At 53.7% G+C, this 23,532-nt stretch overlaps 1 protein-coding gene across 4 annotated transcripts in view; it reads left to right on the plus strand.

Annotated features, from left to right (window-relative positions):
* The window catches only part of CDH4 (cadherin 4), a 607,874-nt gene that overhangs the window by 444,742 nt on the left and 139,600 nt on the right, over positions 1–23,532 (plus strand). For 3 of the 4 annotated variants that reach the window (XM_037812041.1, XM_037812039.1, XM_037812042.1), the window contains one exon: positions 7,214–7,387. The exons of the other annotated variant lie outside the window; for it this stretch is intronic. In XM_037812041.1, the coding sequence (XP_037667969.1) occupies positions 7,214–7,387 (174 nt within the window). The remainder of the gene's footprint in view (positions 1–7,213; positions 7,388–23,532) is intronic. 4 annotated transcript variants of the gene reach the window in all.

Below are 23,532 nucleotides of genomic sequence, written 5' to 3' on the forward strand. Positions count from 1 at the left end.
GCGTCCCGGCTCCCTCCACCCGCACTTACACACGCGTCCCGGCTCCCTCCACCCGCACCTCCACACGCACCCCGGCTCCCTCCACCCGCACGTACACACGCGTTCCGGCTCCCTCCACCCGCGTCCCGGCTCCCTCCACCCGCACTTACACACTCACCCCAGTTCTCTTCACAGACACTTACACACTCACCCCACCTCTCTTCACACACACTTATACACTCACCCCTGTTCTCCACACACACTTACATACTTATCCCAGTTCTCTTCAAACACATGTGCACAGTCATCCCAGTTCTCTTCACACACTTACACACTCACCCCGGCTCCCTTCACCCATAATTGCATACTTGCCCCAGCTCCCTTCACCCACACTTACACACTCACCCTGGCTCTGTCCACCCGCACTTACACACTCACCTCACCTCTCTTCACACACACTTACACACTCACCCCGGCTCCCTTCACCCACATTTACACACAGCTCCCTTCACCCACACTTACACACTTGCCCCAGCTCTCATCACACACACTATACACTCACCCTGGTTCCCTTCACTTACACTTACACACTCCCCGGTTCTCTTCATACACACACACACTCATCCCAGTTCTCTTCACACATTTACACTATCACCCTGACTCTCCTCACACACACACTCATCCTCTGCCCCCTTCACCCACACTTACATACTTATCACTCACCCCCAGCTCCCTTCACCCACACTTACACACTCGCTCTGGTTCCCTTCACCTAAACTTACACACTCCCAGTTCTCTTCACACACACACACACACACACACTCATCCCAGCTCCCTTTGCCCACACTTATTTATCTTCCACTCCTTTCACCCACATTTACACACTCCAGTTCTCTTCACCCACACTTACACACTCACTCCCAGTTCCATTCACCTGTGCTTACACACATTCACACACATTGACACACTCATCCCTGCTGTATTCACCCATGCTTACACACTCACCCACCACTGGCTTCCCCGCCCCAGGCACACGTGGTGGCAGGAGGGCCGGCTGGACCCTGCTCTGGGGGGGGGCTTATGCCTGGAATTCCTGCCTCGGTGGAGCACAGGCTCCGGGGCCCAGCAGGCAACAGCAGCGCCGCAGCCCGGAGGGAACCGAGGGGAAGGATGTGGGTGCTGGGCCCACCCACCCTGTCTCGGGACGCCCTCCCGGTTTTGGAAAGCCGGCTGCCCCCCCACCCCATCTCCCTGCTCAGGAAGGCAGCGGCGCCTTGTGCAGCCTCGGGGGACTTAGCCCTGGAGCCCCCGGGCGGGTCATGGAATCTGCCATCCCCTTGGGGAGCCCAAGGACGGTCCCACCCCTTCCCCACCCTCCCCTGCTCCCACGGGCGAGACAGAGCCTTTCTCCTCTCTGCCTCCGTTTCCGTACCTGAACCATGGGGAAGATCCACAACTCTACACCTGCCTGCCCCTCCCCCTTCCCAACAGGTGGGCTCCTGCCGAGGCGGGGTCTCCCCTCCCTCCTCCTCTCTGCAGCTCTGTGGCTCTCACCCCCACCTCTGTCCCTCCCCGGCCCCAGCTCTGTCACTTCTCTAGTTTCCTCTCCTGACCACAGGGCTGCAGCCCCCACCATCACCACATGCTTCCTGGAGGGTCTCCCCCATGTGCCCACCCCCGGGAGGAGGCATTGCCCTCATTCTGCCACCACCCCTCTCCTTCAGCCATGGCGTCGGCCTCTGTTGGGGCACCCCCACGTCCATGCCCACACCCTGCCCCTTCCCAGCCTGTCCTTCCCGCCTCGTTCCCCCTGGCACACTCCTATTCACCCGCACGTGCCCTGCCGGCTGCAATGATCTCTGGAAGCATCTCCGGCTCCTCTCCTCGGTGGACTGACCAGCCTGCAGCCCAGCACCCAGGCAAGCCCTGCATCAGTTTCTGGCTCTGTCCTCACCATCGCCGTGGAAGGGACGGGATGGGAGGGTGTGCTCCAGTGCCAGGCTGCGTGGTCCAGGTTGTGGGCTGGCCGGACATCCCCCTGCACCTCGGTGTCCTCCACAGGCTGTCCCGAGGATCAGTGAGGGCACACCCAGGAAGTTACTGGTGCTGGCCCACGGCTGGTCTGTGGCGGCCCCCACCGTGACCTCCCCCTGCCTGGGGCTCCTGGCCTGGCTCCCCTGCCCCCCCGACATGAGCACTCGAGGGTGCAACCTGGGGGGCTTTGGTTCACACCTTCAGAGCTGCCCAAGAGCCTGACTCGCAGCTGGGGTGAGTTGTTTCTAGTCTGTTCGCTGAGTTTGCTGCAAATGTGACAGGAGATGGGAAGTCACAGGACCCCCATCCCCAAGCCCCGGCGCCCACAGGTCGGCATTCCCTTCGCTGCCATAGGGCCTTCATTGGGGCCGGGCACAGGCACCAGGCCTGGGTCCCCGGAGGCCCCCGGAGGAGGGGATGGGAGCAGAGTCTGGGGTGAGAGGGAGCAGCTGGGCAAGGGGCTCTGAGCACAGCCCACGGCCTGGTGCCGACGTAGTGGGGAGCTTCCAGGCCTCTCCGCTAACTTCTGACAGTGGCTGGCCATCCTGGGCTCCCCAGGCCCGTGGCTGCCTCTTCCCGGCTTGTCTCTGCCCCCACACGGCCTCCTCCCTGTGCGTCCGCATCTGTGTCCCAACGTCCCTCTTCTCATAAGAGCCTCAGTCCTGTTGGATTTAGGCCACCCTGCTCCGGTGCGACCCTGTCTTAGCCGATCACATCTGCAGAGTCCCTGTCTCCAAACAAGTCATATTCATGGGTTCTGGGTGGATGTAAGGGGGGTAAGGGGGGTAGAGCTGCTCTTCAACCCAGTACCACAAACCTTTGTCCTGCTCCTGGCTGGTGGTTTTGAGAAACCCCTGATGTGTTTTACACCCACAGACATACAAACCATGCACGCATAAACACATGTATGCACAGATATACACAAATGTGCACGCGTACATCACATACACACCTGCATATAGGCACAGGGAATGCATAAGTGTGCATGAGCATTTACACGTGTACAGGGCTGTGTCCGTGTGCACGTGTCCATACATGTATAATTTTTAGTAAGGGTGGCATGAAGGTCTCACTCAAATCATTAACAAAAACTCAGTCGTCATTTGCTCAAAAACACCGAGTACAGGAATGCAGGGGAAAATCAGCAGGCGTCATCTGTTAGAAAATATTTTTAAGAGTGACCGAGACATTATTTCTAATCAGTATAAACGTGCCCCCCTGTTTACGGGCCGTCCTCTGACTGGGCCCGAGATGATTGGGTGCTCAAAAGAGCTGGTTCTGCGGGGCGGCTGCTGACGGCTGCTGACGTTTCCCCTGCTCCGGCGGAGAAGTGGGGGCACGTTCCAGGCGGAAGCCTGAGCAGGTCTGGCATTGATTTTCACCAGATTTTGTTATTACATTTGTCTCACAGCTTTAAAATAGTAGCAAATATGTGCAATTTATTTAAACAACACTAGGGAAATTAATGCCATGCAAGCTCATCCTAACCAAATGAAGATAAAGCAGGTTGGGTTTTTTTTCCCAATGGCTGCTGCGGGCCCTTAAAATTCTGAGTCTGAAATTCAGAGGCTTCAGGTGAGCTTGTGCTGGTACCAGAACACCACCAGGTGACACTGACCCGCCGTCCCTGCGCCCGCACGTCTGTGAGACGGGTGCCAAGCCAGGGAGGGCCTGGACCACCCTTGGCCTGGCCGAGCCCCCTACCCCGTCACCTTGGCCAGAGCTTTCCTCGCCCCCAGCCTGGCTTGCTGCCTTCGTCCACACCTCCGGAGGCAACCGCCTGCACGGCAGGAGACCCTGATTCCCTCCTGTGGGTTGAGGGGGCCCCTGGCTGTGCGTCTGAATCACGGGGAGAGCCCCTCACCTGGGTGCTGTGTGCGGGACCCCCGCCCAGGGACTCTGAGCCAGTAGGTCCGGGGTGGGGCTCCAGAAGTTGTATTTCCAACCAGTGGTGGGGGTGCAGACACTCCCGACCCGGAGGACCCCTGCTGTGCCGCCTTGGAGGTCCCAGGGCCCTTCCCCCCCGACCCCCGCCTGCTCACCAAGCGCACGGACCGCCGCACCCCTCCTGCTTCCCCAGCTGCCTGGCCCAGCGGAGACTGGAGGCTTCCCCGGCGGGGGGTTCCCACTGACCCCCAGTCTAGGGTTTGTGGCGCATTTCCTGGGCGCACGGAGTCATCACACAGACCCTCTTTGCTGTTGGCGCCCCGCCTTTAGGTGGCAACCTTGACTTGGACCCTGACTCCCGACCCCTGTGGGGACTGGGAGGGTGGCGGTCACCTCATGGCGGGGGGTGGGGGCACCCGGCCAAGCGCTCGCCTGGGGGCCAAAGCCTGCCCCACCTGCCGCGCCCCGGGCCGCAGGGAGCCACTGGCCTCTCTGCCCCCCTTTCCTCCCTGGTACATGGGCACGACGATGCTTTCTACCGAGATGGCTCAGGGGGACTAGGGGAGCCGCGGGGAACAGCAGTCAGCCGCCCTGGAACCTGAGAGTGCAGCGCGCGGTCACACTTACTACCTTGTGTTTTTGTTGTTTGGGGGCTAATTAGTTTTGGGTGTTTTTTGTTTTTTTGTTTTTTTTACTATTTTGGTGCCATTTCAAGGTACCTCTAGCATTAAATTAATCTGACCTTTGTCATCAAAGCTTTGCTGAAGTGGCCCACACCTGCCAGTGTCGGAGGTGGACGGGGGCGAAAGTCCAGCCAGGCTCCCCACCGAGGCGCCGTTTGACCTGGGACCGGGTCTTGGAGGACATGTAGGATTTCTTCTAGCAGGGGTGGCTCACGCCTTGCTCGTCCGAGGATAAACACGTGCAAGGCTGTGGGAAGCAGCCGAGTCCTCGGCGGCCGGGAGAGGACGTGGGACAAGGACGGTCAGCGGGGTCTAGAGAAGAACCCCCCTCGCTTGTCCCAAGGTGGCGAGCTCCTGGCGGGACGCTCAGCACGACCACGGGAAGGTCGTGTTTCCAGAGGTTAAGATCACCTCACGTTGCTCCGTTGTAAACAGAGGGTGGGGAGTGACCTGTGGGAAACTTTTGGGTTTAAACAGCTGCAAACTCGCAAAAGCCTGAAACCCTCACAAGCTCAACATGACGAGACACCTGGGAGCCTGCTGGGCGCGACCTGGAGCTGGCCTCTCACGGGAGCTCATCCAGGCGGCATTTTCCATTAATAGCATCTTAAGTCTGAGCATTTGGAGGTGGATACAGGATTTTTTTTATTGTGCCCCAAGGAGGTGGATGTGTCGACATACATTTGACTTATTACTCTGCAGCCCTCTGCAAAAGGGAGCGGAGAGGGGGCTCCATCCATGGAGGGTGTCCCCGCCCAGCTTGTGGGGCGGCTGTGACCAGAGAAGGGACAGGAGCACGGGCCCTGGGCCAGCCGCCTCCCAGCAGCCGTGGCCCTGCCATGCGACTGCCCAGCTCCTGGGTCTGTCTTTGCCGCGTGAACTTTGGGGTTCCACCAGCTCCGAGACTCGGGGTAAAGTGAACAGCAGGGAGCAGTGCAAAGACACACCATATGGGACACCAAAAAATAGACACGGATGCAAACTACACGCGTGCGCCACGTGTGTATGTGCAGCACTGCCGGCTTTTTCATTATGAAAATTCATGCACATTATAACATTTAGAAAACATGTCAAAGTGAAGAGAATAAAATGACATAACATAAAACTCACTGGTGACCCAGAGAAAACCAGTGTTCACATTTTAATGCAGTGTTTCCCAATTCTTTCTTTATCCTTAAAAAAAAATTGGGGATCATGACTTGTATATACTTTGGTTCCATTTCTCCACTCACCATTATTTTAGGGTCCTTTCCTCATATCACAGTCTTGAAAGCAAAACTTTTAATGACTGCACTATACAAAGGTATGAAAATGGCATATTGTATTTAAATATTATTTGCTCTCAGGCATCCATATTTTTCTGGTATTTCTGCTATTATCGAAACATCTGCAGGGAACACCTGTATATGATGATTTTTGCCCACATATCTCATGGTTTCATTGGGACAGATTTCTAGCTGTGATGTTATGGGGTTACACGGAGGCTCATTTTTGAGGCTCTCAGTATCCACTGGGGAAATACTGGGAGAAGGGCTGTGCAAGCTCAAACCCCCCACAGACACGACAGCGTCCAGTTCATCCCAGCCAAGGGCCCCTGCTGCCGGCTCCAAGCATCCACTCAGGGTCATCCCATCAAAAGCCCAGAGCAGCCCCTGGAATTTGGTGCAATCATCATCGTCCCTATTTGATAAAGGAAGACATTGAGACCTAGAGAAATTAAGCAACTTGCTATGTGTCACATCACATGAACATCGGGTGCACAGCCAGGCCCCCACTCTGCTTGACACCGATGTCCACACCTGCAGCCGCTGCGCTGCTCTGATAACCCAAGGGGAGCACTCGTGTTTTTAGTTTTGTCACTTCAGTAGGGGAGACCCTGAGTGGACACCTGGAGCCGGCCGCAATGGCCCTTGGCTGGAATGAGCTGGACGCTGCCGTGTCTGTGGGGGGTTTGAGCTTGCACAGCCCTTCTCCCAGCATTTCCCCGGTGGATACTGAGAGCCTCAAAAACGACCCCCCGTGCGACCCCATAACATCACAGCTTGAATCTGCACTATTTGATTACTGGGAGAGGTGGACATATTTCATAAGCTTATTGATCATTTATGTTTATTTTGCTATGAACTGTCTATGCATGTTCTTTTCCTATTTAAAAAAATCTTTCATTTTTTTTTTTCCTTCTTGCTTTGTAAGAGCCTTTTACACAGTGAGACTATTAACCCTTTGTCAGATTTGTTGCAAGTCATGTTCTCCAAATGTGTTGATTGCTTTTTGGGCCTGTTTTCATAAATGGGAGTTTTAAACTAAAATATGTCAGTCCTTTCCTCTGTGATCTCTTCCAGTGTTCTCGGCCTTAAAAGCCCTGGTCCACCCTCTGGGCTGAACGCCCCCCTGTGTTTTCTTGATCCCCCTTCATGGATCCTTTCCCCCTTGAGCTCTGTCGTCCGCCTGTGCGTGGAAATGAGGGTCCTGCTCTTTCCCCCCTCGTGTAGCCACTTCCCCGGCGTGATTCCACCGCCCTGCCTCCTCCGGGGTGTCACAGGTGCTCCCAACGCTCGCCTGTTCCTTGGTGCAAAACTTAACCGGCTTCTTTGACTTCTCTCCCCGCCCCCTCCCCAATCGTGCTGCAGAGAGGAGGGAAAAGCGCGGCCCTGGGCCCCTCGCAGCCGCCGAGCGACGCGCCGATGCCGTGGCCCCAGCACCCGAGCGCCCGAGGGCTGCGGCGGCAGAAGCGGGACTGGGTCATCCCCCCGATCAACGTGCCGGAGAACTCCCGCGGGCCCTTCCCGCAGCAGCTGGTGCGGGTGAGTAACCGCAGCCCCTGGACGGGAGAAAAACCCGACGGAGGCAGCCCAGCCCTGGGCCTCTCCTCTTTGGATATTGCAAATCAGGTCCAATGGATGGTTCCGGAGCACGGGACAGGGCACCCCTCGGTGTCTAAGGAAGTCAAGGTTTCACCTCTTTAGCCATTGGATAAGTAAGACACCGAGCAGAGAAAAAGTCAGAAGCGGGGCCTGTGCCCAGGGCAGAGGGGCCTCCTCGAGGTTGTTTGCAATAGGTGCCCTTGGGTGTGGAAGGAGTCGGGGCAGGAACTTGGCTGGTGGCCTCTGACCTCTAGGTGTTCTCTCTCTGGTCTGATCGTTCTCATCCCTTTCCATTTATGGCTAAGATATCGGACGGTGTAATGACCGCGTGTCGCAATGAGGGTGGGAAATCAGGAGCCTCGAGGCTGGGGCTGGGGAGGCAAAAGTGAGCAGTGACGTGGCCGACCGCGCAGGACTAGTGTGGGAAACACGTCTGGAGTTGTTGGGTGCCCCTCGGGGACCCCAAGGTTACTTTTCCTGAAGGAGGGATTCTTTCCACAAATTTGAATTTCAATAACCAAGGCCATCAACTAGCATTTTCTTCTTCCCTTTGAAGAAAATTGCAACCCAATCTGAGCAATAATTTGATAGAATGATGGTGAGAATCCCATTAAATGATTCCCATCCGTTGTGAGAAAGCCGCACCCCACTCGTCTGGAATCGAGGGTCCCCGGAGTGCTGTTACGGGGCATGTTCATTCTTTGTGCCAATTAGCCCCTGTTTTGTTTCCCGTGCCTTTGGACTTGGAAAGATGGAATTGTGTGTTTAAAATGCAGAGGGGGAACCGAGGAAAGCAGCGAGCCTGCAGAGGCTCCTCCTAATTCTCTGCGTCTCTAACATGGTACACGGGGCTGCTGACCAGCCAGGAGGGTGGGAGGATGACAGGGGATTTGGTGCTCTGACGGGACAGCAGGCTGCCTGGCACCCTGGCTTCCCCGAGGCGAACATGAAGCTCTCACGACTGGCTCCTTCCAGAGCCCTCTGTTGGGGTCACCTGGTACAGGGTTTGGCTTTTCTGAGCACCCCCATCCCCTTGAGTTGCTGGCTGGGTTTGAAATTTTCACTGTCAGACGGTATCAAGGATTTGAGTGAAGCACAAGAATGGCAAACCGACCCGCGTGTGGTTTGCAGGGGGCTCAGCCCCTGTGGGCACATGAGCCGGGACCCACAGTGGGGAAGACTCAGCTCCGGGGTCCCCAAACTGTGCTCACTCTCACTAACTTCCAGGTGATTGCTGTATCCACCTATCGTTTGTGTGGTGGTTGACTTCAAATTTCTCTCTGATTTCTTTTTTAATATAAATGTTTGTTGCAATAGGAGACTTTATAATAGACCACGATTAGAAAACTGGGATTGTTTGTTACAATGGAAGTTCACTGTAAAAACAAGCAGAAGGCAAAGACAACAGTGCTAGTAAGCTCCTCCCGGATAACTGTCATCTGTCTATACCCAGGGGCCACACACAAGCATCAGAGCCCTTTACAGATGCCCTGTGACCAAACAGAGACTCTCTTTGAATCTCACCAGCACTGAAAGCAAATTGGAGAGGGTGTGAGTTTTCAATTGGGTGATTTCAGTTCTATTTAACGCCTTATACCCCAATATCACCTCTTGTAGAAAATTGTCATCTAACTCAGGGGTTGGCAAATGTTTTCTGTAAAAAGCCTGATAGTAAATAGTTTGGGCCTCTAGCGCCACTACTCACCTCCACAGATGTTGTGTGAAGGCCAGTCGCGGCCAAATAAAAGCTAATGGGTGTGTTCCAATAAAACTATTTTTACTAAAGCAGGCAGAGGGCCGGACTTGGCCCCTGCGCCAGTTTGCCAATTCCTGATCCAGCTCATTTCCTAGATTCCGGGAAGTTTGCCCCACACCATCCTCACAGGCACATCATTTGGTGAGTAGGAGAGCAATGAATTTCGGGGCTGCCATCCGTTCACACCCGGGATGTGTGTGACGTTAGGCAAGTGTGTCAGCACTGCTGGGGTGGTCTGTGTCCTGGCGTTAGTGGTCTAGTTCGGTCACGTGGAACTTACCCTCCCCTCCCATCTGCAGACAGGCTCGCAGAGGGTCCCCACAGGGAAGGAAGAAGGGCAGGTAGGGCCTGGCCCTGCGAGACCCCTTGCTGGTATGATTGTTTGGGTTTCGTGGCCCTGCCATGTCTGTCTTTTGCTGCACAGTGGAGGAAAAGCTGCTTTTGTGGATTTGTCTGACAGCCTTCCAGCAATGTCAGGGGCTGAGAACCTCGGGGCTGGGGAAGTGTCTGTCCAAAAAGCCAGCTTGGCCCAGGGCAGCAGGGGCTCGGGCCTCCTGACGGGCGGGTCGCCATGTGGATGTGGCACACTTCTCGAGACGTCACCGCACACAGTGGCCTTTCTGTGCGTCTGAGGCCTCTGACTGGGGAGTGTGGACAGTGTCCCCCGGGGGATTCCACCTGCTCCCCAGTTAAACTTTGGAAAACCTGGCTTGGGAGAGCAGCAGGCAGCAGGAGCCGGGAGCTCCTGGAGGCCCAGGCTCCCGAAGACTCTCTGCCATTGACATTTCCAAACTAGAAATGGGGGAAGGTGTGTGAATTTGGCTTTAGGTATCAGAATGAGAAAAGCCGCAAAACCACGGCGCCGGGAAACCATCTCCGGCAACTTTCCCATGTTGGGAGGCCGCGTCTTCTGTTTCATAGTCCGCTGCACCGCTGCAGTCTGAAGATAGCGTGTCACCTGCTCGTCACACATCGTGACTTGTCCGGCAGCCCCTGCAGGGAGGGCTCTCTCCAGGCCAGGGGGGCGTCTCCTCCATAACAGGCTGCGAGCAGATGAGGGTTAGGGTTGGCAAGCTGCTGTAAGGAGCACCCCGCATTTGCTGAGGCTGAACATGATAGAGGTTTAGTTCTCAATCATGTAAAAGGCCATTTGGAAGGGGGTGGGGGGAGCTTTGCTCCACGGTCACTCAGGGACCCAGCCTTCTACATCGTGGACTCCAGGAGTCCTCTCCCGGGTCCTCTGCCTCTGGCTGACGGGGGATGAGAGAGTGAGGATTGGCCAGGCGTGGAGGAGGCGGGCACCTACCTGGCCTACACCCCATTGGCCGATCCTGTCATGTGGCCATATCTGATTGCAGGGACCACTGGGAGATGTAGTCCAGCTCTGTGCCCAGGCGGAACGGGGAGCTCGTTGGTGAACGGCTGGTTTCTAGAGAGGAGAACGGCCTGTGTCCTTCCTCCCTGATGGCCTGTGGCCACCGGCAGATCCAGCGTCTCAGGCCTTCCCACACCTGGGCTCTCCGCACCCCGTCCCCCTGCCTGACGGACTCAGCACGTTGCCGCCTGGATTTGTGTTAGTAGCTATTCGTCTGCCTTTTGGCTATCCAAGAACAGGCTTCCCAAAGGCAGAGACCTCACTGGGGCCCCAGTGTTCTAAACAGCCCTGCAGGCACTCTGCTTATTGAATGAATGAATGAATGAGTGAATGAACGAATGAGCAGTGGGCACAGTCTGTGCTGGGCGCCCACCGGCTCACTCACCAAGAGGGCTCCGAGCCACTCGTCCTGGCTCTCAGTTTCTCAGGCTAATGGGGCGTCCTGCTGGCTTTCCTCCACGGCTCCCGCCCCGGGACGGGCCCCAGGCTGAGCCCAGGGGAAGGGGTATCCTTAGCAAAGGGGAAGTGGACCCTCCAGTGTGGCTCCTGTAAAGGTGTCTTTTACAGGTGAGCCCCCAGTCGTCATGTGCGAGCTCAGCACACACACCCCACTTCACGTGCACAGTGCACACCCGCATCTTCACCCTCCCGTTTCCCCCACCACCACCACCACCAATTAAAGCCTTCTCTGGCAGAGACAGTGGTTTTGGGGGTGCCGTCCTACCCCTGTTTCTAGCTACAGGAAGTTGATGAGTTTCCTGCCAGAGTTTCGGGGGAGGTTGCTCCAGAAAGGAGCCCAAGTCCCAGCGAGCATGAATGCAGCTTGATGGGGTGCAGGAGGCCGCGTGCCAGCACTCTGGGGTGCAGCTGGAATCATCTGTGATCTGAACTCATTAAGGCATTTCATTCTGATAAAACGTATTAAATGAAAAAAATGGGAGGGAGAGGCAAAAAACTGATGCTGATTACGGGCTTTTTCATGGGGAGCAGCAGCGTGGCTCTCCACAGGCTCCAGCTCCACCGTGCAGGGGGGAGGCCTGTGGGGGAACCGGGCCAACGCGCTCGCTGAGCTGCCAGAGCCAGGGGGACCCAGGGCCGAGCGTGTGGTGTGCCCTGGGCTGGACCACGGTCTAAACGTAGTGGCAAGCGAGGCAACACGATGGCGGCGTGGAAATGCCACCGAGAAGCCTCAGGCTGCCCGAGCTTCTCATGGAAGACGAGGGACAGTGCAGCGTCATGAACCCCGCAGGAAGTGGGGTGGGGGTCCTTATTATTCCCCACAGGCAACTGTGGGAACGGCAGAAGGGGCACCTGTAAAAGGTTAGCAGGAGCCGACCAGGCCTGCATTCTGGTCCAGAGTGCCACGTCATTTTCCGTTGTGGCCATTTGTGGGGTTCGAAGCCCCGTGCTGGGTGTGGGGGTTCAGAGAGCGAGGTTGGGCGCTCTCCTGTGCGGCCTTGAAGAACCCCCAGGCTGGGCTTGCCGTTGGGGAGTCCACATTTGGTCCCTGTGACTGCTGAGACGGTTGTGAGCTCTGCACTCACAGACTGGGGGAGGGTTTGGAGAAGCCATGTCTAGTATGTGCATTAAGCTGGACTTGTGGCAGGTTGATAGAGTGAGGATAAAATCAAACTTCTAAAAAGAGGATGCACTTCTTGGCTGAGTAATAAAAATTCAGAATTTCTTAACTGAGAGTTGTGCAGAGGAACTATTAGAAATGGCTCAAGACAAGGAGCAGGAAATGATGATATTTTAGAAGACAAGAAGCGTAAACTGGTCCTTGTAGGCCCTGCCAGAGAGCCCTGGACAAATAGCTCAGCTCTCAATAGAAGACTCTGGAAAGGCAGTAGCGACATAATTGCTGAGTACAAAGTTGACTCTATGGAGAAAACAGGCAGGTGGCCTTTTCTAAAGCAGGGCAGTCACAAAAATCCAGTTCCAGGTGGCTTGGAAAGGATTGTTAGATTCAGCTACTCACACCCGCAACTCAAGTGATTTTATGCTGATTGAAGCAGAACGGTTTCTTCACTCCCTCAATAAATCTGGTTCCCATTTTGTGCACATCGATTCATAGCCGATCACCAAATATCTATTGGCCTTCTTTGAGGAGGGAGATGTGTTAGGTCTTTGGGGAGCGTGGAGGTAAAAGGTACATCCTGCCTTCTGCGGCCTCATTAGCTCGTTGAACAAATGAGACATGCCCTGAACTGAGGTCTACCTTACGAGATGTTTGCAGCGGGCACAGTGATTGTTCCCAGGCCAAGCCCAGGGTAGACACCCCATAAATGTTCATTGAATATGTGAATACATGCAGTGGAGGCAGCTCAATTCTAATTCAGTGTTATCCCTACAGAATGTTTGCTGGGCTAGCTGATCAGCAGTTTATCATTGCGTTCACCTAGATACTTATTTTCTAGCCCTCTCAGGGTATCCAGTTATGTCCACATGGCTGCCGTGGTCATTACTCAGGGTCCCGTAGAAGCAAGGTGACCTTCCCCATGCATGGACTGCCGTGTGTCCCTTCCGTGGCTCCCCCACTGTCCTCAGGAGAGGTTCTAACTGCTTAGCGCGTCACATGGACACCCGTGACTCTGCCGCTTGGCACAGCAAACTTAGCCATGCTGGGCTGCCTGCGGCTTCCAGACTTGACTAGAACCTTCTATAGGGCAGTTGCCTGCAGCCCTGTGTGCAAGCTGTTCCACTGCATCTGACACCTTCCTCAACCCGGCTCCTTCCTGCCTCTCTGGAAATGCCTCTCCCGTGAGTCCCCACCTCCCAGAGCCCGTAGGAGGCCCCCTGTGGCGTGCCATCGCACCCCCGTTCCTTGCAGCTCTGGCAAAGCCTTTGACGCTGCTTTGTCAGTGATTCTTGGTCTGTCTCACCACTAAGCCTAAAGTTCCCTCGGCCATCTGACAAGCACAATATCAGGGACAGAGCAGATGTCGTTTGAATGAATGAAGGAATGATGAATATGTAACCCTCTTGTTCATCTCTACTAGTCATCTCTTCATGATTATTGTGAAGATGTTTATAAAATGGATGCAATGTTGAAAATAATTAAATTGGAAATCCTGCTTCTGGCAACCGTGGAGACTAACAGTCCTATAAATAATAATTATAAACTCTGGACAAAATATTAAAAACAATTATTTGAAGTTACTTGAGAGTGATCAATAGTGGGCCTAAATTGGGGATTTAACCCTTAAAAGAGGGAGATGGTGGCGGGTAAAATCTGTGGTTATCTAGCTTTCCCCCAGAGGAATCTCCCGTCTTTGCGTCTAAGGTGGCTGGAGCTCAGGCATGAAGCCATAGTCTTGCTGGTCAAAGATGTGGTAAAATGGAGTGTAAAACTGATAAAGCAGCTGGAAAGTAGGGGGTAAATCCTAGAAAATATGTAGCCACAGATGGGGAATTCCCAAATCTGCTTATCAACTCTGCTGAGATCTCGGGATGTCCCTTGAACTGTGCCTACACACGGGAGATTCCAAGGAGGCGGTGAGAGCAGCAGCTGGAAGGTGAAGGAACTGAGCAGGCATTTTCAGCTGCTGCCTGCTACGGGGAAAGAGATTTTGATTTGAGGTCCAGCCAATTAATGCCCTACTAGAACAAAAAATGAACACCTTTCTGAGAAAGATAGAGTCAGAGTGTCTATAATGTATCATCTACAGTGTCCAGTATACAAACAAAAATTACTATATGTGTTAAGAAAACACAAAAGAACAAAAGAGGAAATATGAGCCATGATCAAAAGGAAAAATTGTCCATAGACCCTCACCCTCTGGTTATGCAGATATTGGAATTAGCAGCAAGGGCTCTAAGACAGCTCTTACAAATATGTTCAAGGACTTAAAAGCAAATATGTTCATAATTAGTGAATAGATGCAAAATCTCTGCAGAAAAAAAAATAGAAACTCTAAACAAATAACCAAATGGAAATGGTAAAACTGAAAAGTAAAATATCTCTAATAAAAATTCACTGGATAGGCTTAACAGTAGATTTGAGAAGGCAGAAGAAAGGGTCAGCACATTCGAAGATAGATCAACAAAACTTGTCCCATCTAAAGAACAGAGAGGAGGGGTGGGAGAAGGAAACCCAGAGTTTCAGTAGGACAGTGACAGGTGGCCTAATATAGATGGAATGGGAGTCCCAGAAGGAGAGGAGACGTAATAAGGTACAAAAAAATGCTTGAAGAAATAATGGTTGAAATTTTCCCAAATTTGATGGAGAAACATAAACTTTCACATCTAGGGAGTCCAATGAACCCCAGTGTGCCAGTTTGAATGTATTATGTCCCCCAAATGCCATTATCTTTGATGTAATCTTGTGTGGGCAGACGTTATCAGTTTTGATTAGATTTCTTTGAATGTTTCTTTGGAGATGCGCCCCACCCATCTGTGGGTGATGACTCTGATTGGCTGTTTCCATTCGGGGTGGGCCTTGATCAGTGGAGCCAAATAAATGAGCTGACAAGCAGAAGGAACTCAGTGCACTGTGACTGATGATTTGAAGAGGAGCTACAGCCAAGAGGGACACTTTGAAGAAAGCACAGGAGCTGCAGATGAGAGACAGTTGAAAGACGGCTGTTGAAAGCAGACTCTTGCTCCAGAGAAGCTAAGAGAGGACAAATACCTCAAGTGCAACTAAGAGTGACATTTTTGAGGAACTGCAGCCTAGAGAGGAATGTCCTGGGAGAAAGCCATTTTGAAACCAGAACTTTGGAGCAGACACCAGCCACATGCCTTCCCAGCTAACAGAGGATTTCCGGACACCATTGGCCATCTTCCAGCGAAGGTACCTGATTGTTGATGACTTACCTTGGACGCTTTATGGCCTTAAGACTGTAACTGTGTAACCAAATAAACCCCCTTTTATAAAAGCCAATCCATCTCTGGTGTTTTGCATTCCAGCAGCATTAGCAAACTAGAACACCCAGGTAGGATAAATTCAAAGAAAGCCATACCTCAGTCTTAGTGAAACTACTAAAGTTCAAAAACAGAGAGAAAATCTCCAAAGCAGAGAAAAAGATGCAGTACATACGGGGACGACAGTGTGAACGAGGGCTGGCTCCTCTGAGGACTAATGGAGGTCACAGGGCAATGGAATGACATTTTTAAAGTGCTGCAAAGAAACTATCAACCGAGAATTCTATCAAAAATACCCTTCAAAAATGAAGATGAAATAAAGACATATGTGGTAAACAAAACAGAGGGAATTCACTGCCAGAAGAGCTACAAGAAATGATATAGGATATTCTTCGGGCTGCAGAGAAAAGATACCAGGTAGCGATTCTGATCTACAGGAACATATAGAAAGTACCGGAAAAGTTAAACCTGTGGGTTATATAAGACAACTGACTTTCTAAAGCAAATGTATAACACTGTAGTGTGGGGTTTATAATTTACATAGATATAATAAAGAAGACAACAATAATACAAAAGTGAATATGACAATGAGACAACGAATAGGAGAGGGTAAGTGGAAGTGCCCTCTCAAGGTTTGTATGTTATGCCAGGTGAAGTAACTCAAGATTAACTCTAGACAAGCTTTGATACACGTGGTTAGAGGCCTACTGTCATCCCGGCAACTAATAAAAATGAATTTCTTTATAAATGCATAAATTGGAACAGTTAGCTAAGTCATCAGACTTTTCAGTTTATTAGCACAAATAAATGAGTTTTGATTGTACCTGTCTAAGAAGACAAATGAGACACGTAAATGATTCTGAAGGCCCCATCTTAATTTATTACCCAACATTGTACCAGATCATACTGATACATATTTCTATTATTCACAAAATAAACTCTAAATTCTCCAAAGGTATAGTTGATATGAATTTGCCTAAAACCTTTCCTTAATATGTCTGTATTTTCTAGGTAAAAACATTAAAATATGGCTAAAATGTCATCAGGATCTCACTTTCTTCCAGCATTAGAAGCATTTGCTCCTTCCATCTAGTATCTGAGAGAAGTGCAGGCACAGCTCCGTAGAGCACTTTTCTAGACCCTCTGCCATCTGCAAGCCATCGGCCGCGTTAGGCGGTAGCATGAGGCTACCCTGCGGGCTCCACGGGTGGTGTGGACGTCCTGCTTTCATCACCTGCGAGGCCGTCAGCCGCCTGCCCTGAGCCTGGAGATCTCCCCGGCCCCTCTGCTCCACTCTTTCTCCTGTGGTCAGTTCTCACACGGCCAGAGGAGCCTTTTCTACCTGAGCTGTGCCACAATGCTGCCCAGCTCAGGGCCTTCCGGAGCCCTCCAAGCTCGCTCAGTGCCATGTTGCCATCAGGCCCGGCTCCCTTCCCGACGTCTTGTCCCCTGGCTGTCACCCTGGTCCTCTCTGCCCAGCACATGGCCCCGTGGTTTGCTGCTTCACACCCTCCCCTCTCTGCTCAAATGGCGTCGCTTGCTGCCCCGCTCAGCAGCATCTTACCTGCCCCCGGCTGGCCTCCTGCCACCTTCTCGTGCCGCAGTGCATTTCCTCACGGCACGTGTCGCTCCTGGCGTATTATGTTTTCTTTGTTACCAATTCCTCCCACTGCACGTAGGCTCCACGAGGGCAGGACCACGTCTGATTTCGTCCCCAGCCGTGCCCCGGGCACCACAGCCCTCCACGAAGAGCCGAGTGACCGGCTGCTGGGCGCTGCCGCAGGGAGGGGGCGTGTGGACGGGGCCGCCGTTAGAGAATCAGCTATTTCAAGTGCTGTTTTGAGCAGGGCTGTTTTAGTCTGGTTGTCGTTGTCACGTGTGTGCAGGTGGCACGTGTGCAGAGGCAGGGGTCTGCACACTTTCTGTAGAGGGCCAGAGAGTGGATTTTTTCAGCTTTGCCGGCCACACGGCTCTACTGCAGCTTCACAGCTCTGCTGTTGGAGTGTGGACAGCACGTGACGGTGTGGCCGTGGCCGTGTCCCGCTGCGGCCTCCTTCACAGATACGGGTGGTGACGGGCCGCGTTCGGCCTGGGGGCCGTGGTTCTCCGGCCCTGGGCTGAACGCCTGAGGGACACCACACGGCGTGCCAGGCGCCCGCTCCTCCGGCCACACCCCTCGCCAGGTGCTGGTGCCCCTGAGCCTCAGCTCCCCTCCCAGGGCACGGCCGCTCACGGAGTCACCTCGGAACAGGTTTCAGGCAGGTTTGACAACTTTCTAGGGAAGCAGTGGTGACCGATGTTCCATTTCTTACTTCTCTCGTGAATCCTTAAGCTCTGTTTCTTCAAACCCAGAGACGATGGTGGGTGAGTGAAAAATGAAGTGGGTTTCCTTCAGATGTAAAGCCTGTGGGAAGAAATTAATAGCGGGAAGTGCTTCGGGAGTTTGCTTCTGTTTGCTTTTCTCCGCATAAAGTGGCTCGTGGGGACGTCACCATCACCCTACAGGCAGGGTTCCTGTACAGCAACCAGGGCGGAAGGAGCACTCTGAGCACGACGGACGGAGAGCTTCCAGAACTCGTCTGCTCATCCCCAGAAGGAAGCGTCACTCCTGGGGGCAGCTCCTACTAACCTGGGGTAACAGTCACGGAATAACATATTTCCCCCCACAGTAAGACGAGGTATCACTTCTGTTTGCCCCTAACCCTGCAGGCCGGGGACCTGCCTCTTTCCAGACACCATGGTGGCCAAGTACATGCACACAGGCGGGTACACACATGGGCAGGTACACACACGGGCATGTACACACATGAGCAGGTACATACACGGGCAAGTACACACACATGGGCAGATACACATGGGCAGGTACACACACAGGCAGGTACACACACAGACAGGTTCACACATTCATGGGCAGGTACACACATGGGCAGGCACATGTATTCATGGGCAGGTACAGACACGCATGTGCAGGTACACACACATGCAGGCCCACGTGTGCATGGGCAGGTACACACGTGCAGGTACACACACAGGCAGGCCCACGCGTGCATGGGCAGGTACACACGTGCAGGTACACACACAGGCAGGCCCACGTGTGCATGGACAGGTACACACACACGTACAGGTACGCACACAGGCAGGCCCACACGTGCATGGGCAGGTACACACACACAGGCACATGCAGCCCACAACCTCCTGCCTGCCCTGAGTGTGGGTTCTGGGAGTGCAGCCCCAGCACAAACACACCGTTGGACCCCCCCCCTACAGCAGCCCCCCAGGCGTCCTGTAATTACACGTGGTGCGTTTCCCCGCATTGGGGTCCACGGGGAGTTTACACTGTCCTTGCTAAAGCCAGAGGGACGAGAAGAAAGCAGCATAACAATTCAGCTGCCTTGGGTTCCACACTTTAATCAATCACGTGAGGGAAATGTGCCGACCCTTTCTGTTCACTGTTTTCTCATCTGAGCAGAAAATGTCCCCTTTCTTGAATTGCTTTAATGGCTACATTTATGCCACTGAAAGTTCCTTAAGAAATGAAAGTAAAATCAAATTGCTGCAAATGCTCAGATAATTTATCGGAGAATATTCAATTAGAATACATTAATGTTTTAGATTTCCATCATTAATTTAATATTCAGAGATTTAATGTAGTCACGGAATTGTGTGGCGCCCTGCGTGGGTGGGTGTTAGGATGAAGCTGGGAGCACCTGCACGCGCGGACGTCTCACCCGGGCACCAGGGCCGAGGCGAGTGCCACCCACGTGGGCTCTGTCCCTGCAGGCCCCAAGGGCACTGCCCACCAGGGTGGGCCCAGGCTGTGCGTCCGCCCAGACCCCAGCAGCCTGGGGCGGGCAAGTGGGCTGGCCTGGGGCGCGTGCCCGGCGATCGCGGAGGGGATGGCGTGAGGGCGGGAGGCCTCGCTGCCTGGCCAGTGGATCCGGCTCACGGCTCTTATTTCTCCCAGGGCACCCCCAAAAGGCCCTAGACGTTACGGGGGAACTAAGTTACCTGCATCTCCCCCATTCCCATGCTGTGAGCGGGGAGCTGGGGCAGCTCTAGCGGGTAGGGCTGTCCGAGGACTAGGCCGAGGGTGGTGTGGACGCTTCCAGGAGTCGGGCCAAGGCAGCCACCAGCCCTTTCCCGGAAAGCAATGGCTCCTCTGGGGCCATTGCTGATCCAGGCACCCAGGACACAGCAGGGAGCAGAGTGTCGCCCCAGCCCTCGTGGAGTTTATATTTGGAGGTGGAGGCAAATGACCCAATAATTACACATTAGGGGGCAAGAGTATGGGGTGTGGGGGTTGTTCCCAAAAGTCATCCCCGACAGGAGACCTGAATGCAGTGCAGAGGAAGCCATATTGGGGCACAGTGGCCGGCAGGAGGAACAGCATGTGCAAAGGCTCAGAGCATTGGAGGAAGAGTCAGGAGGTCAGAGTGGCTGAACGGGAACGGCCAGGGAATGGCAGCGCCATAAGCTCGGGCAGGGTCGGCCTCTCCTCCGGGGGCTCGCGGTGAGGATGCAGCAGTCCACTGTGAGAGGGTGGCCAAGGCCTCGGGGGCTGGGGCAGAGGAGGGCGGTGACCTGGCTCGGATTCACCGGCTCTCCCCTGCTGCGGGCACGGGTGGCAGGAGGGCGGCGAGGAGGCTGCCCCAGACTGCGGGCAAGAAACGATGACCTTCAAGGGGTGTTGTTTTAAGGTCCCCGCATAAATCCTTGGGGTCTGCTCCATGCAGCATCTGCATGGGAACTCAGGCCTGAGCCTGCGTGAGCCCCCTAAAAGAAGCGGCAGCCAGACCTGGGGTGGGGAAGGGCCTGCAGGGTTCAGACCGAGGCTGGTGGTGGGGGCCTCTGCTCGGAGTCCCCGGAAGGTGGCAGGACAGGGAACGGCCGCCAGGGAGAGGGTGATGCACACCGGCTTCGCACACTTCTTTCCTTGCTCTGAGTCCGCCCCATGCCGCAGCGTTGTGGGACTTCCTTTTGGGTTTGTAAGAACGTGGTGACATGAAAAGCAGCTGGAAGCATCTGCCAGAAGGGCACACAGCTCCGGGGCGGTGGGCGGCGGGGCCAGGGCCCGTCTTGGTCTCCTGAGGCTGTGTGGGAATGGCCGCCAGCCGGATGGCCCGAAACAGCAGGGATCGGCTCTCTCCGGTCCTGGGGCCGTGCGCCTGCGACACCGGCAGGCAGCCCTTCCCTGCTCCTCTGGCTTCTGGCGTTCTGCCGGCTGTCCTGGGTGGTCCCTGCAGACGCACCTGCCTCCGTCGTCACTGCCCCTCCCCTCCTGCCAGGGCCACCAGCCCTGCCAGGACCCCCCTGCTCCACCGCAACCTTATTTCAGTGAAACTAATTCCCTCTGCAGTGACCCGATTACAAACAGGGCCCATCCACGGGCCGGGGTAGGACTTGGACATGAGTTCTGGGGGAACCCGATTCAGCCCCTAATGGGGGTCCTCTGGGGTCTGAGGGGAGGAACGCACAGCCCAGGTTTCCTTTCAAAAGCCTTCCTGATACTGGAGGAAACTGGCAGCGCAGGGGCAGTGCCACGGACAGGACTCCCCCTCCCAGAGCAAGGGACAGTCCCCACCGGGGTCCGGGCAGGGCTCAGGAGGGGCTGGGGCCGGTGGTGGAGATGGCGCCCACCCCTCCAGCGGCTTTGGGAAATCCCGCCGGCCAGTTCACTGCCGCCAACAGCACTCCTGCAGGAGAGCCCGTCGTGCTTCTGCTGTTTGGTGGATCCTGTCCATTCCCCCCAAACAGCAGCCCCTCCCCCCCCCGTGTTAAAGACCCTCTCCCAGGATTACAGAGAACCAGGGGAGCAGCCCCCCCACAGAGCTCTCATCTTAAAGACCCAGTGTCCACATGTGGACACGAGGGCACAGAGAGCCGAGGTGGGCAAGCCTCAAAGCAAAGCCGAGCAAAACAGAAGAGTGACCGGGGAGGAGGGCATCATGTTTTGGAAACCAGACTACTTCCAAGCTACAGAAGATGCTAGAACATCCCCAGTGATGCTGAAACACTCAGACTTATGTCTTCCAAGTTACGTTTTAAAACGATGCCCCGGAAAGAGACTCCACTCGATGAGCCCAGGCCTGCAGCCGCGTTTCGCTCCTGGCTGAAAGCGCCGTCTAATATGGCTGTGGGTCCCCCAGGCCTCGCTGGCGCCAAAGCTCTGGAGACTCTCTACCATCAATTGTCGGGAAAGGCCTCGAAGTTCTCCTAATCGCTCTCATTTTAATCAAATCCTGAAATGGCCCAAAGACGCATTTGCATTCTGCACTTAGTTTTATGGCCCTGTCAGGCTGCTTTGCGATTGAGTTATGTGTTTGATTTGGGCTTTGGGGCTTCATGAGCTGGAACACTTATTTAAGTTGAGACACCGGTTTCATTTTCCCAAAACGTGGGGCACTAAAAACAAGAAAACCAACGGAGCCTGAGCACTGGGTTGTTAAAAGCTAAAAACAAAACAAAGCAGACAAAGAAGCAGAACCTCAGAAGAGTCTGGGGGCCCCCAGGGCCAGGGAGGGGCCCTTCTCCTGGGGTGGGAGGGGTCGCGGCTGCACATCCCGTCTGGATGCAGCTCACCGCCCTTGATGGCTGACGAGGATGAGATTGGGAGGCAGAACCCACAGAGCAGGGAGAAGAAGTGTGGCCGGACAGCCCAGCTACGGGCGCTTTGTCTCTGGAAAGAAGGAACCAGGTCATGATTGAGCCTTGCTATTAAAAATAATAGAAAATGTAATCTTGGTTGCAGATTTAACATGTAGATTCAGGCAAGGTTGACACAACTTAATAAGCACTCATCTGAAACTGGTTTTAGAGGATGGGAGGGGGTGACTATTACCTCCGTAATGTATTAGGGCCACTATTTGTATATCCACCATCCACCCTCATCCAGCCATCTATCCGTCTCTGCTGGTTTGGTTATATTATGTCCCCCCAAAGCCATATTCTTTAATGCAATCTTGTGGGGGCAGACGTATTAGTGTTGATTAGGTTGGAATCTTTTGATTGAGTGTTTCCATGGAGATATGACTCAATCAATGGTGAGCAAAATGTTTGATTAAATTATTTCCATGGAGATATGGACTCTGCCCATTCAGAGTGGGTCTTGATTTAATCACTGGAGTCCTATTAAAGAGCTCACAAACAGAAGGACCTCAGAGCAGCTGAGAGGGACATTTTGGAGAGAAGCTAAGAGCTGACACCGATGCTGACACTTGGAGATGCTCAGAGACATTTGGAGATGCTAACACAGAGTCTGCTCCAGAGAAGCTAAGAGAGGACCCTAACACTTAGATGCACAGGAGCTAAAGAAGCTAAGAGAGACTCAGAGACATTTTGGAGAAAGACATTTTGAAACACAATCTGGGAGCAAAGGACCAGCAGATGCCAGCCACGTGCCTTCCCAGCCGACAGAGGTTTTCCGGACGCCATCGGCCTTTCTTCAGTGAAGGTATCATCTTGTTGATGCCTTAGTTTGGACACTTTTATGACCTCAGAACTGTAAAGTTGTAACTTAAATAATCCTCTTTATAAAAGCCAATCCGTTTCTGGTATTTTGTGTAACTGCAGCATTAGCTAACCAAAACACCATCCATCCATCCTTCTATCTGTGCACCCATCCATCATCCATCCATCTGTCTATCTGTCCACCGTCTATCTGTCTATTCATCCACCCGTCATCCATCCACCCATCTGTCTGTCTGTCTCTCCATTTGGCCACTCTAATCCTCTCACCCTCAGACCCTCCCTGCTCTTGGCAGTGGGCAGACCCTAAATCGGAACTTGGGCATAATCACAGGTGACTTAGCTCCACCTTTTTCAAAGTGTGTAAGGTTTTTAAGTAAAGGACAAATGGAACAGCCAAAACACAGCTTCATTAGTTGCAGTCCTAAAGATCACTTCAATTTGAAAACTCCTAATTGAGGATAAAGGTGATAAGTTTTGACTGAACCCTTAAGGGGCTTGGGGAAAAGCCATCCCCTTCACTTTACCTGTGAACACTCCAAAAACATTTGATACAGTGGGGCAGCCTGTCCCTAGGGGCAATTTTAGGACTTCTGGATTATTTCGTAAATCAACAACCACAACAAA

Source organism: Choloepus didactylus, chromosome 19 (genome assembly GCF_015220235.1).
Source record: "Choloepus didactylus isolate mChoDid1 chromosome 19, mChoDid1.pri, whole genome shotgun sequence".
Taxonomy (NCBI): Eukaryota; Metazoa; Chordata; class Mammalia; order Pilosa; family Megalonychidae; genus Choloepus; species Choloepus didactylus.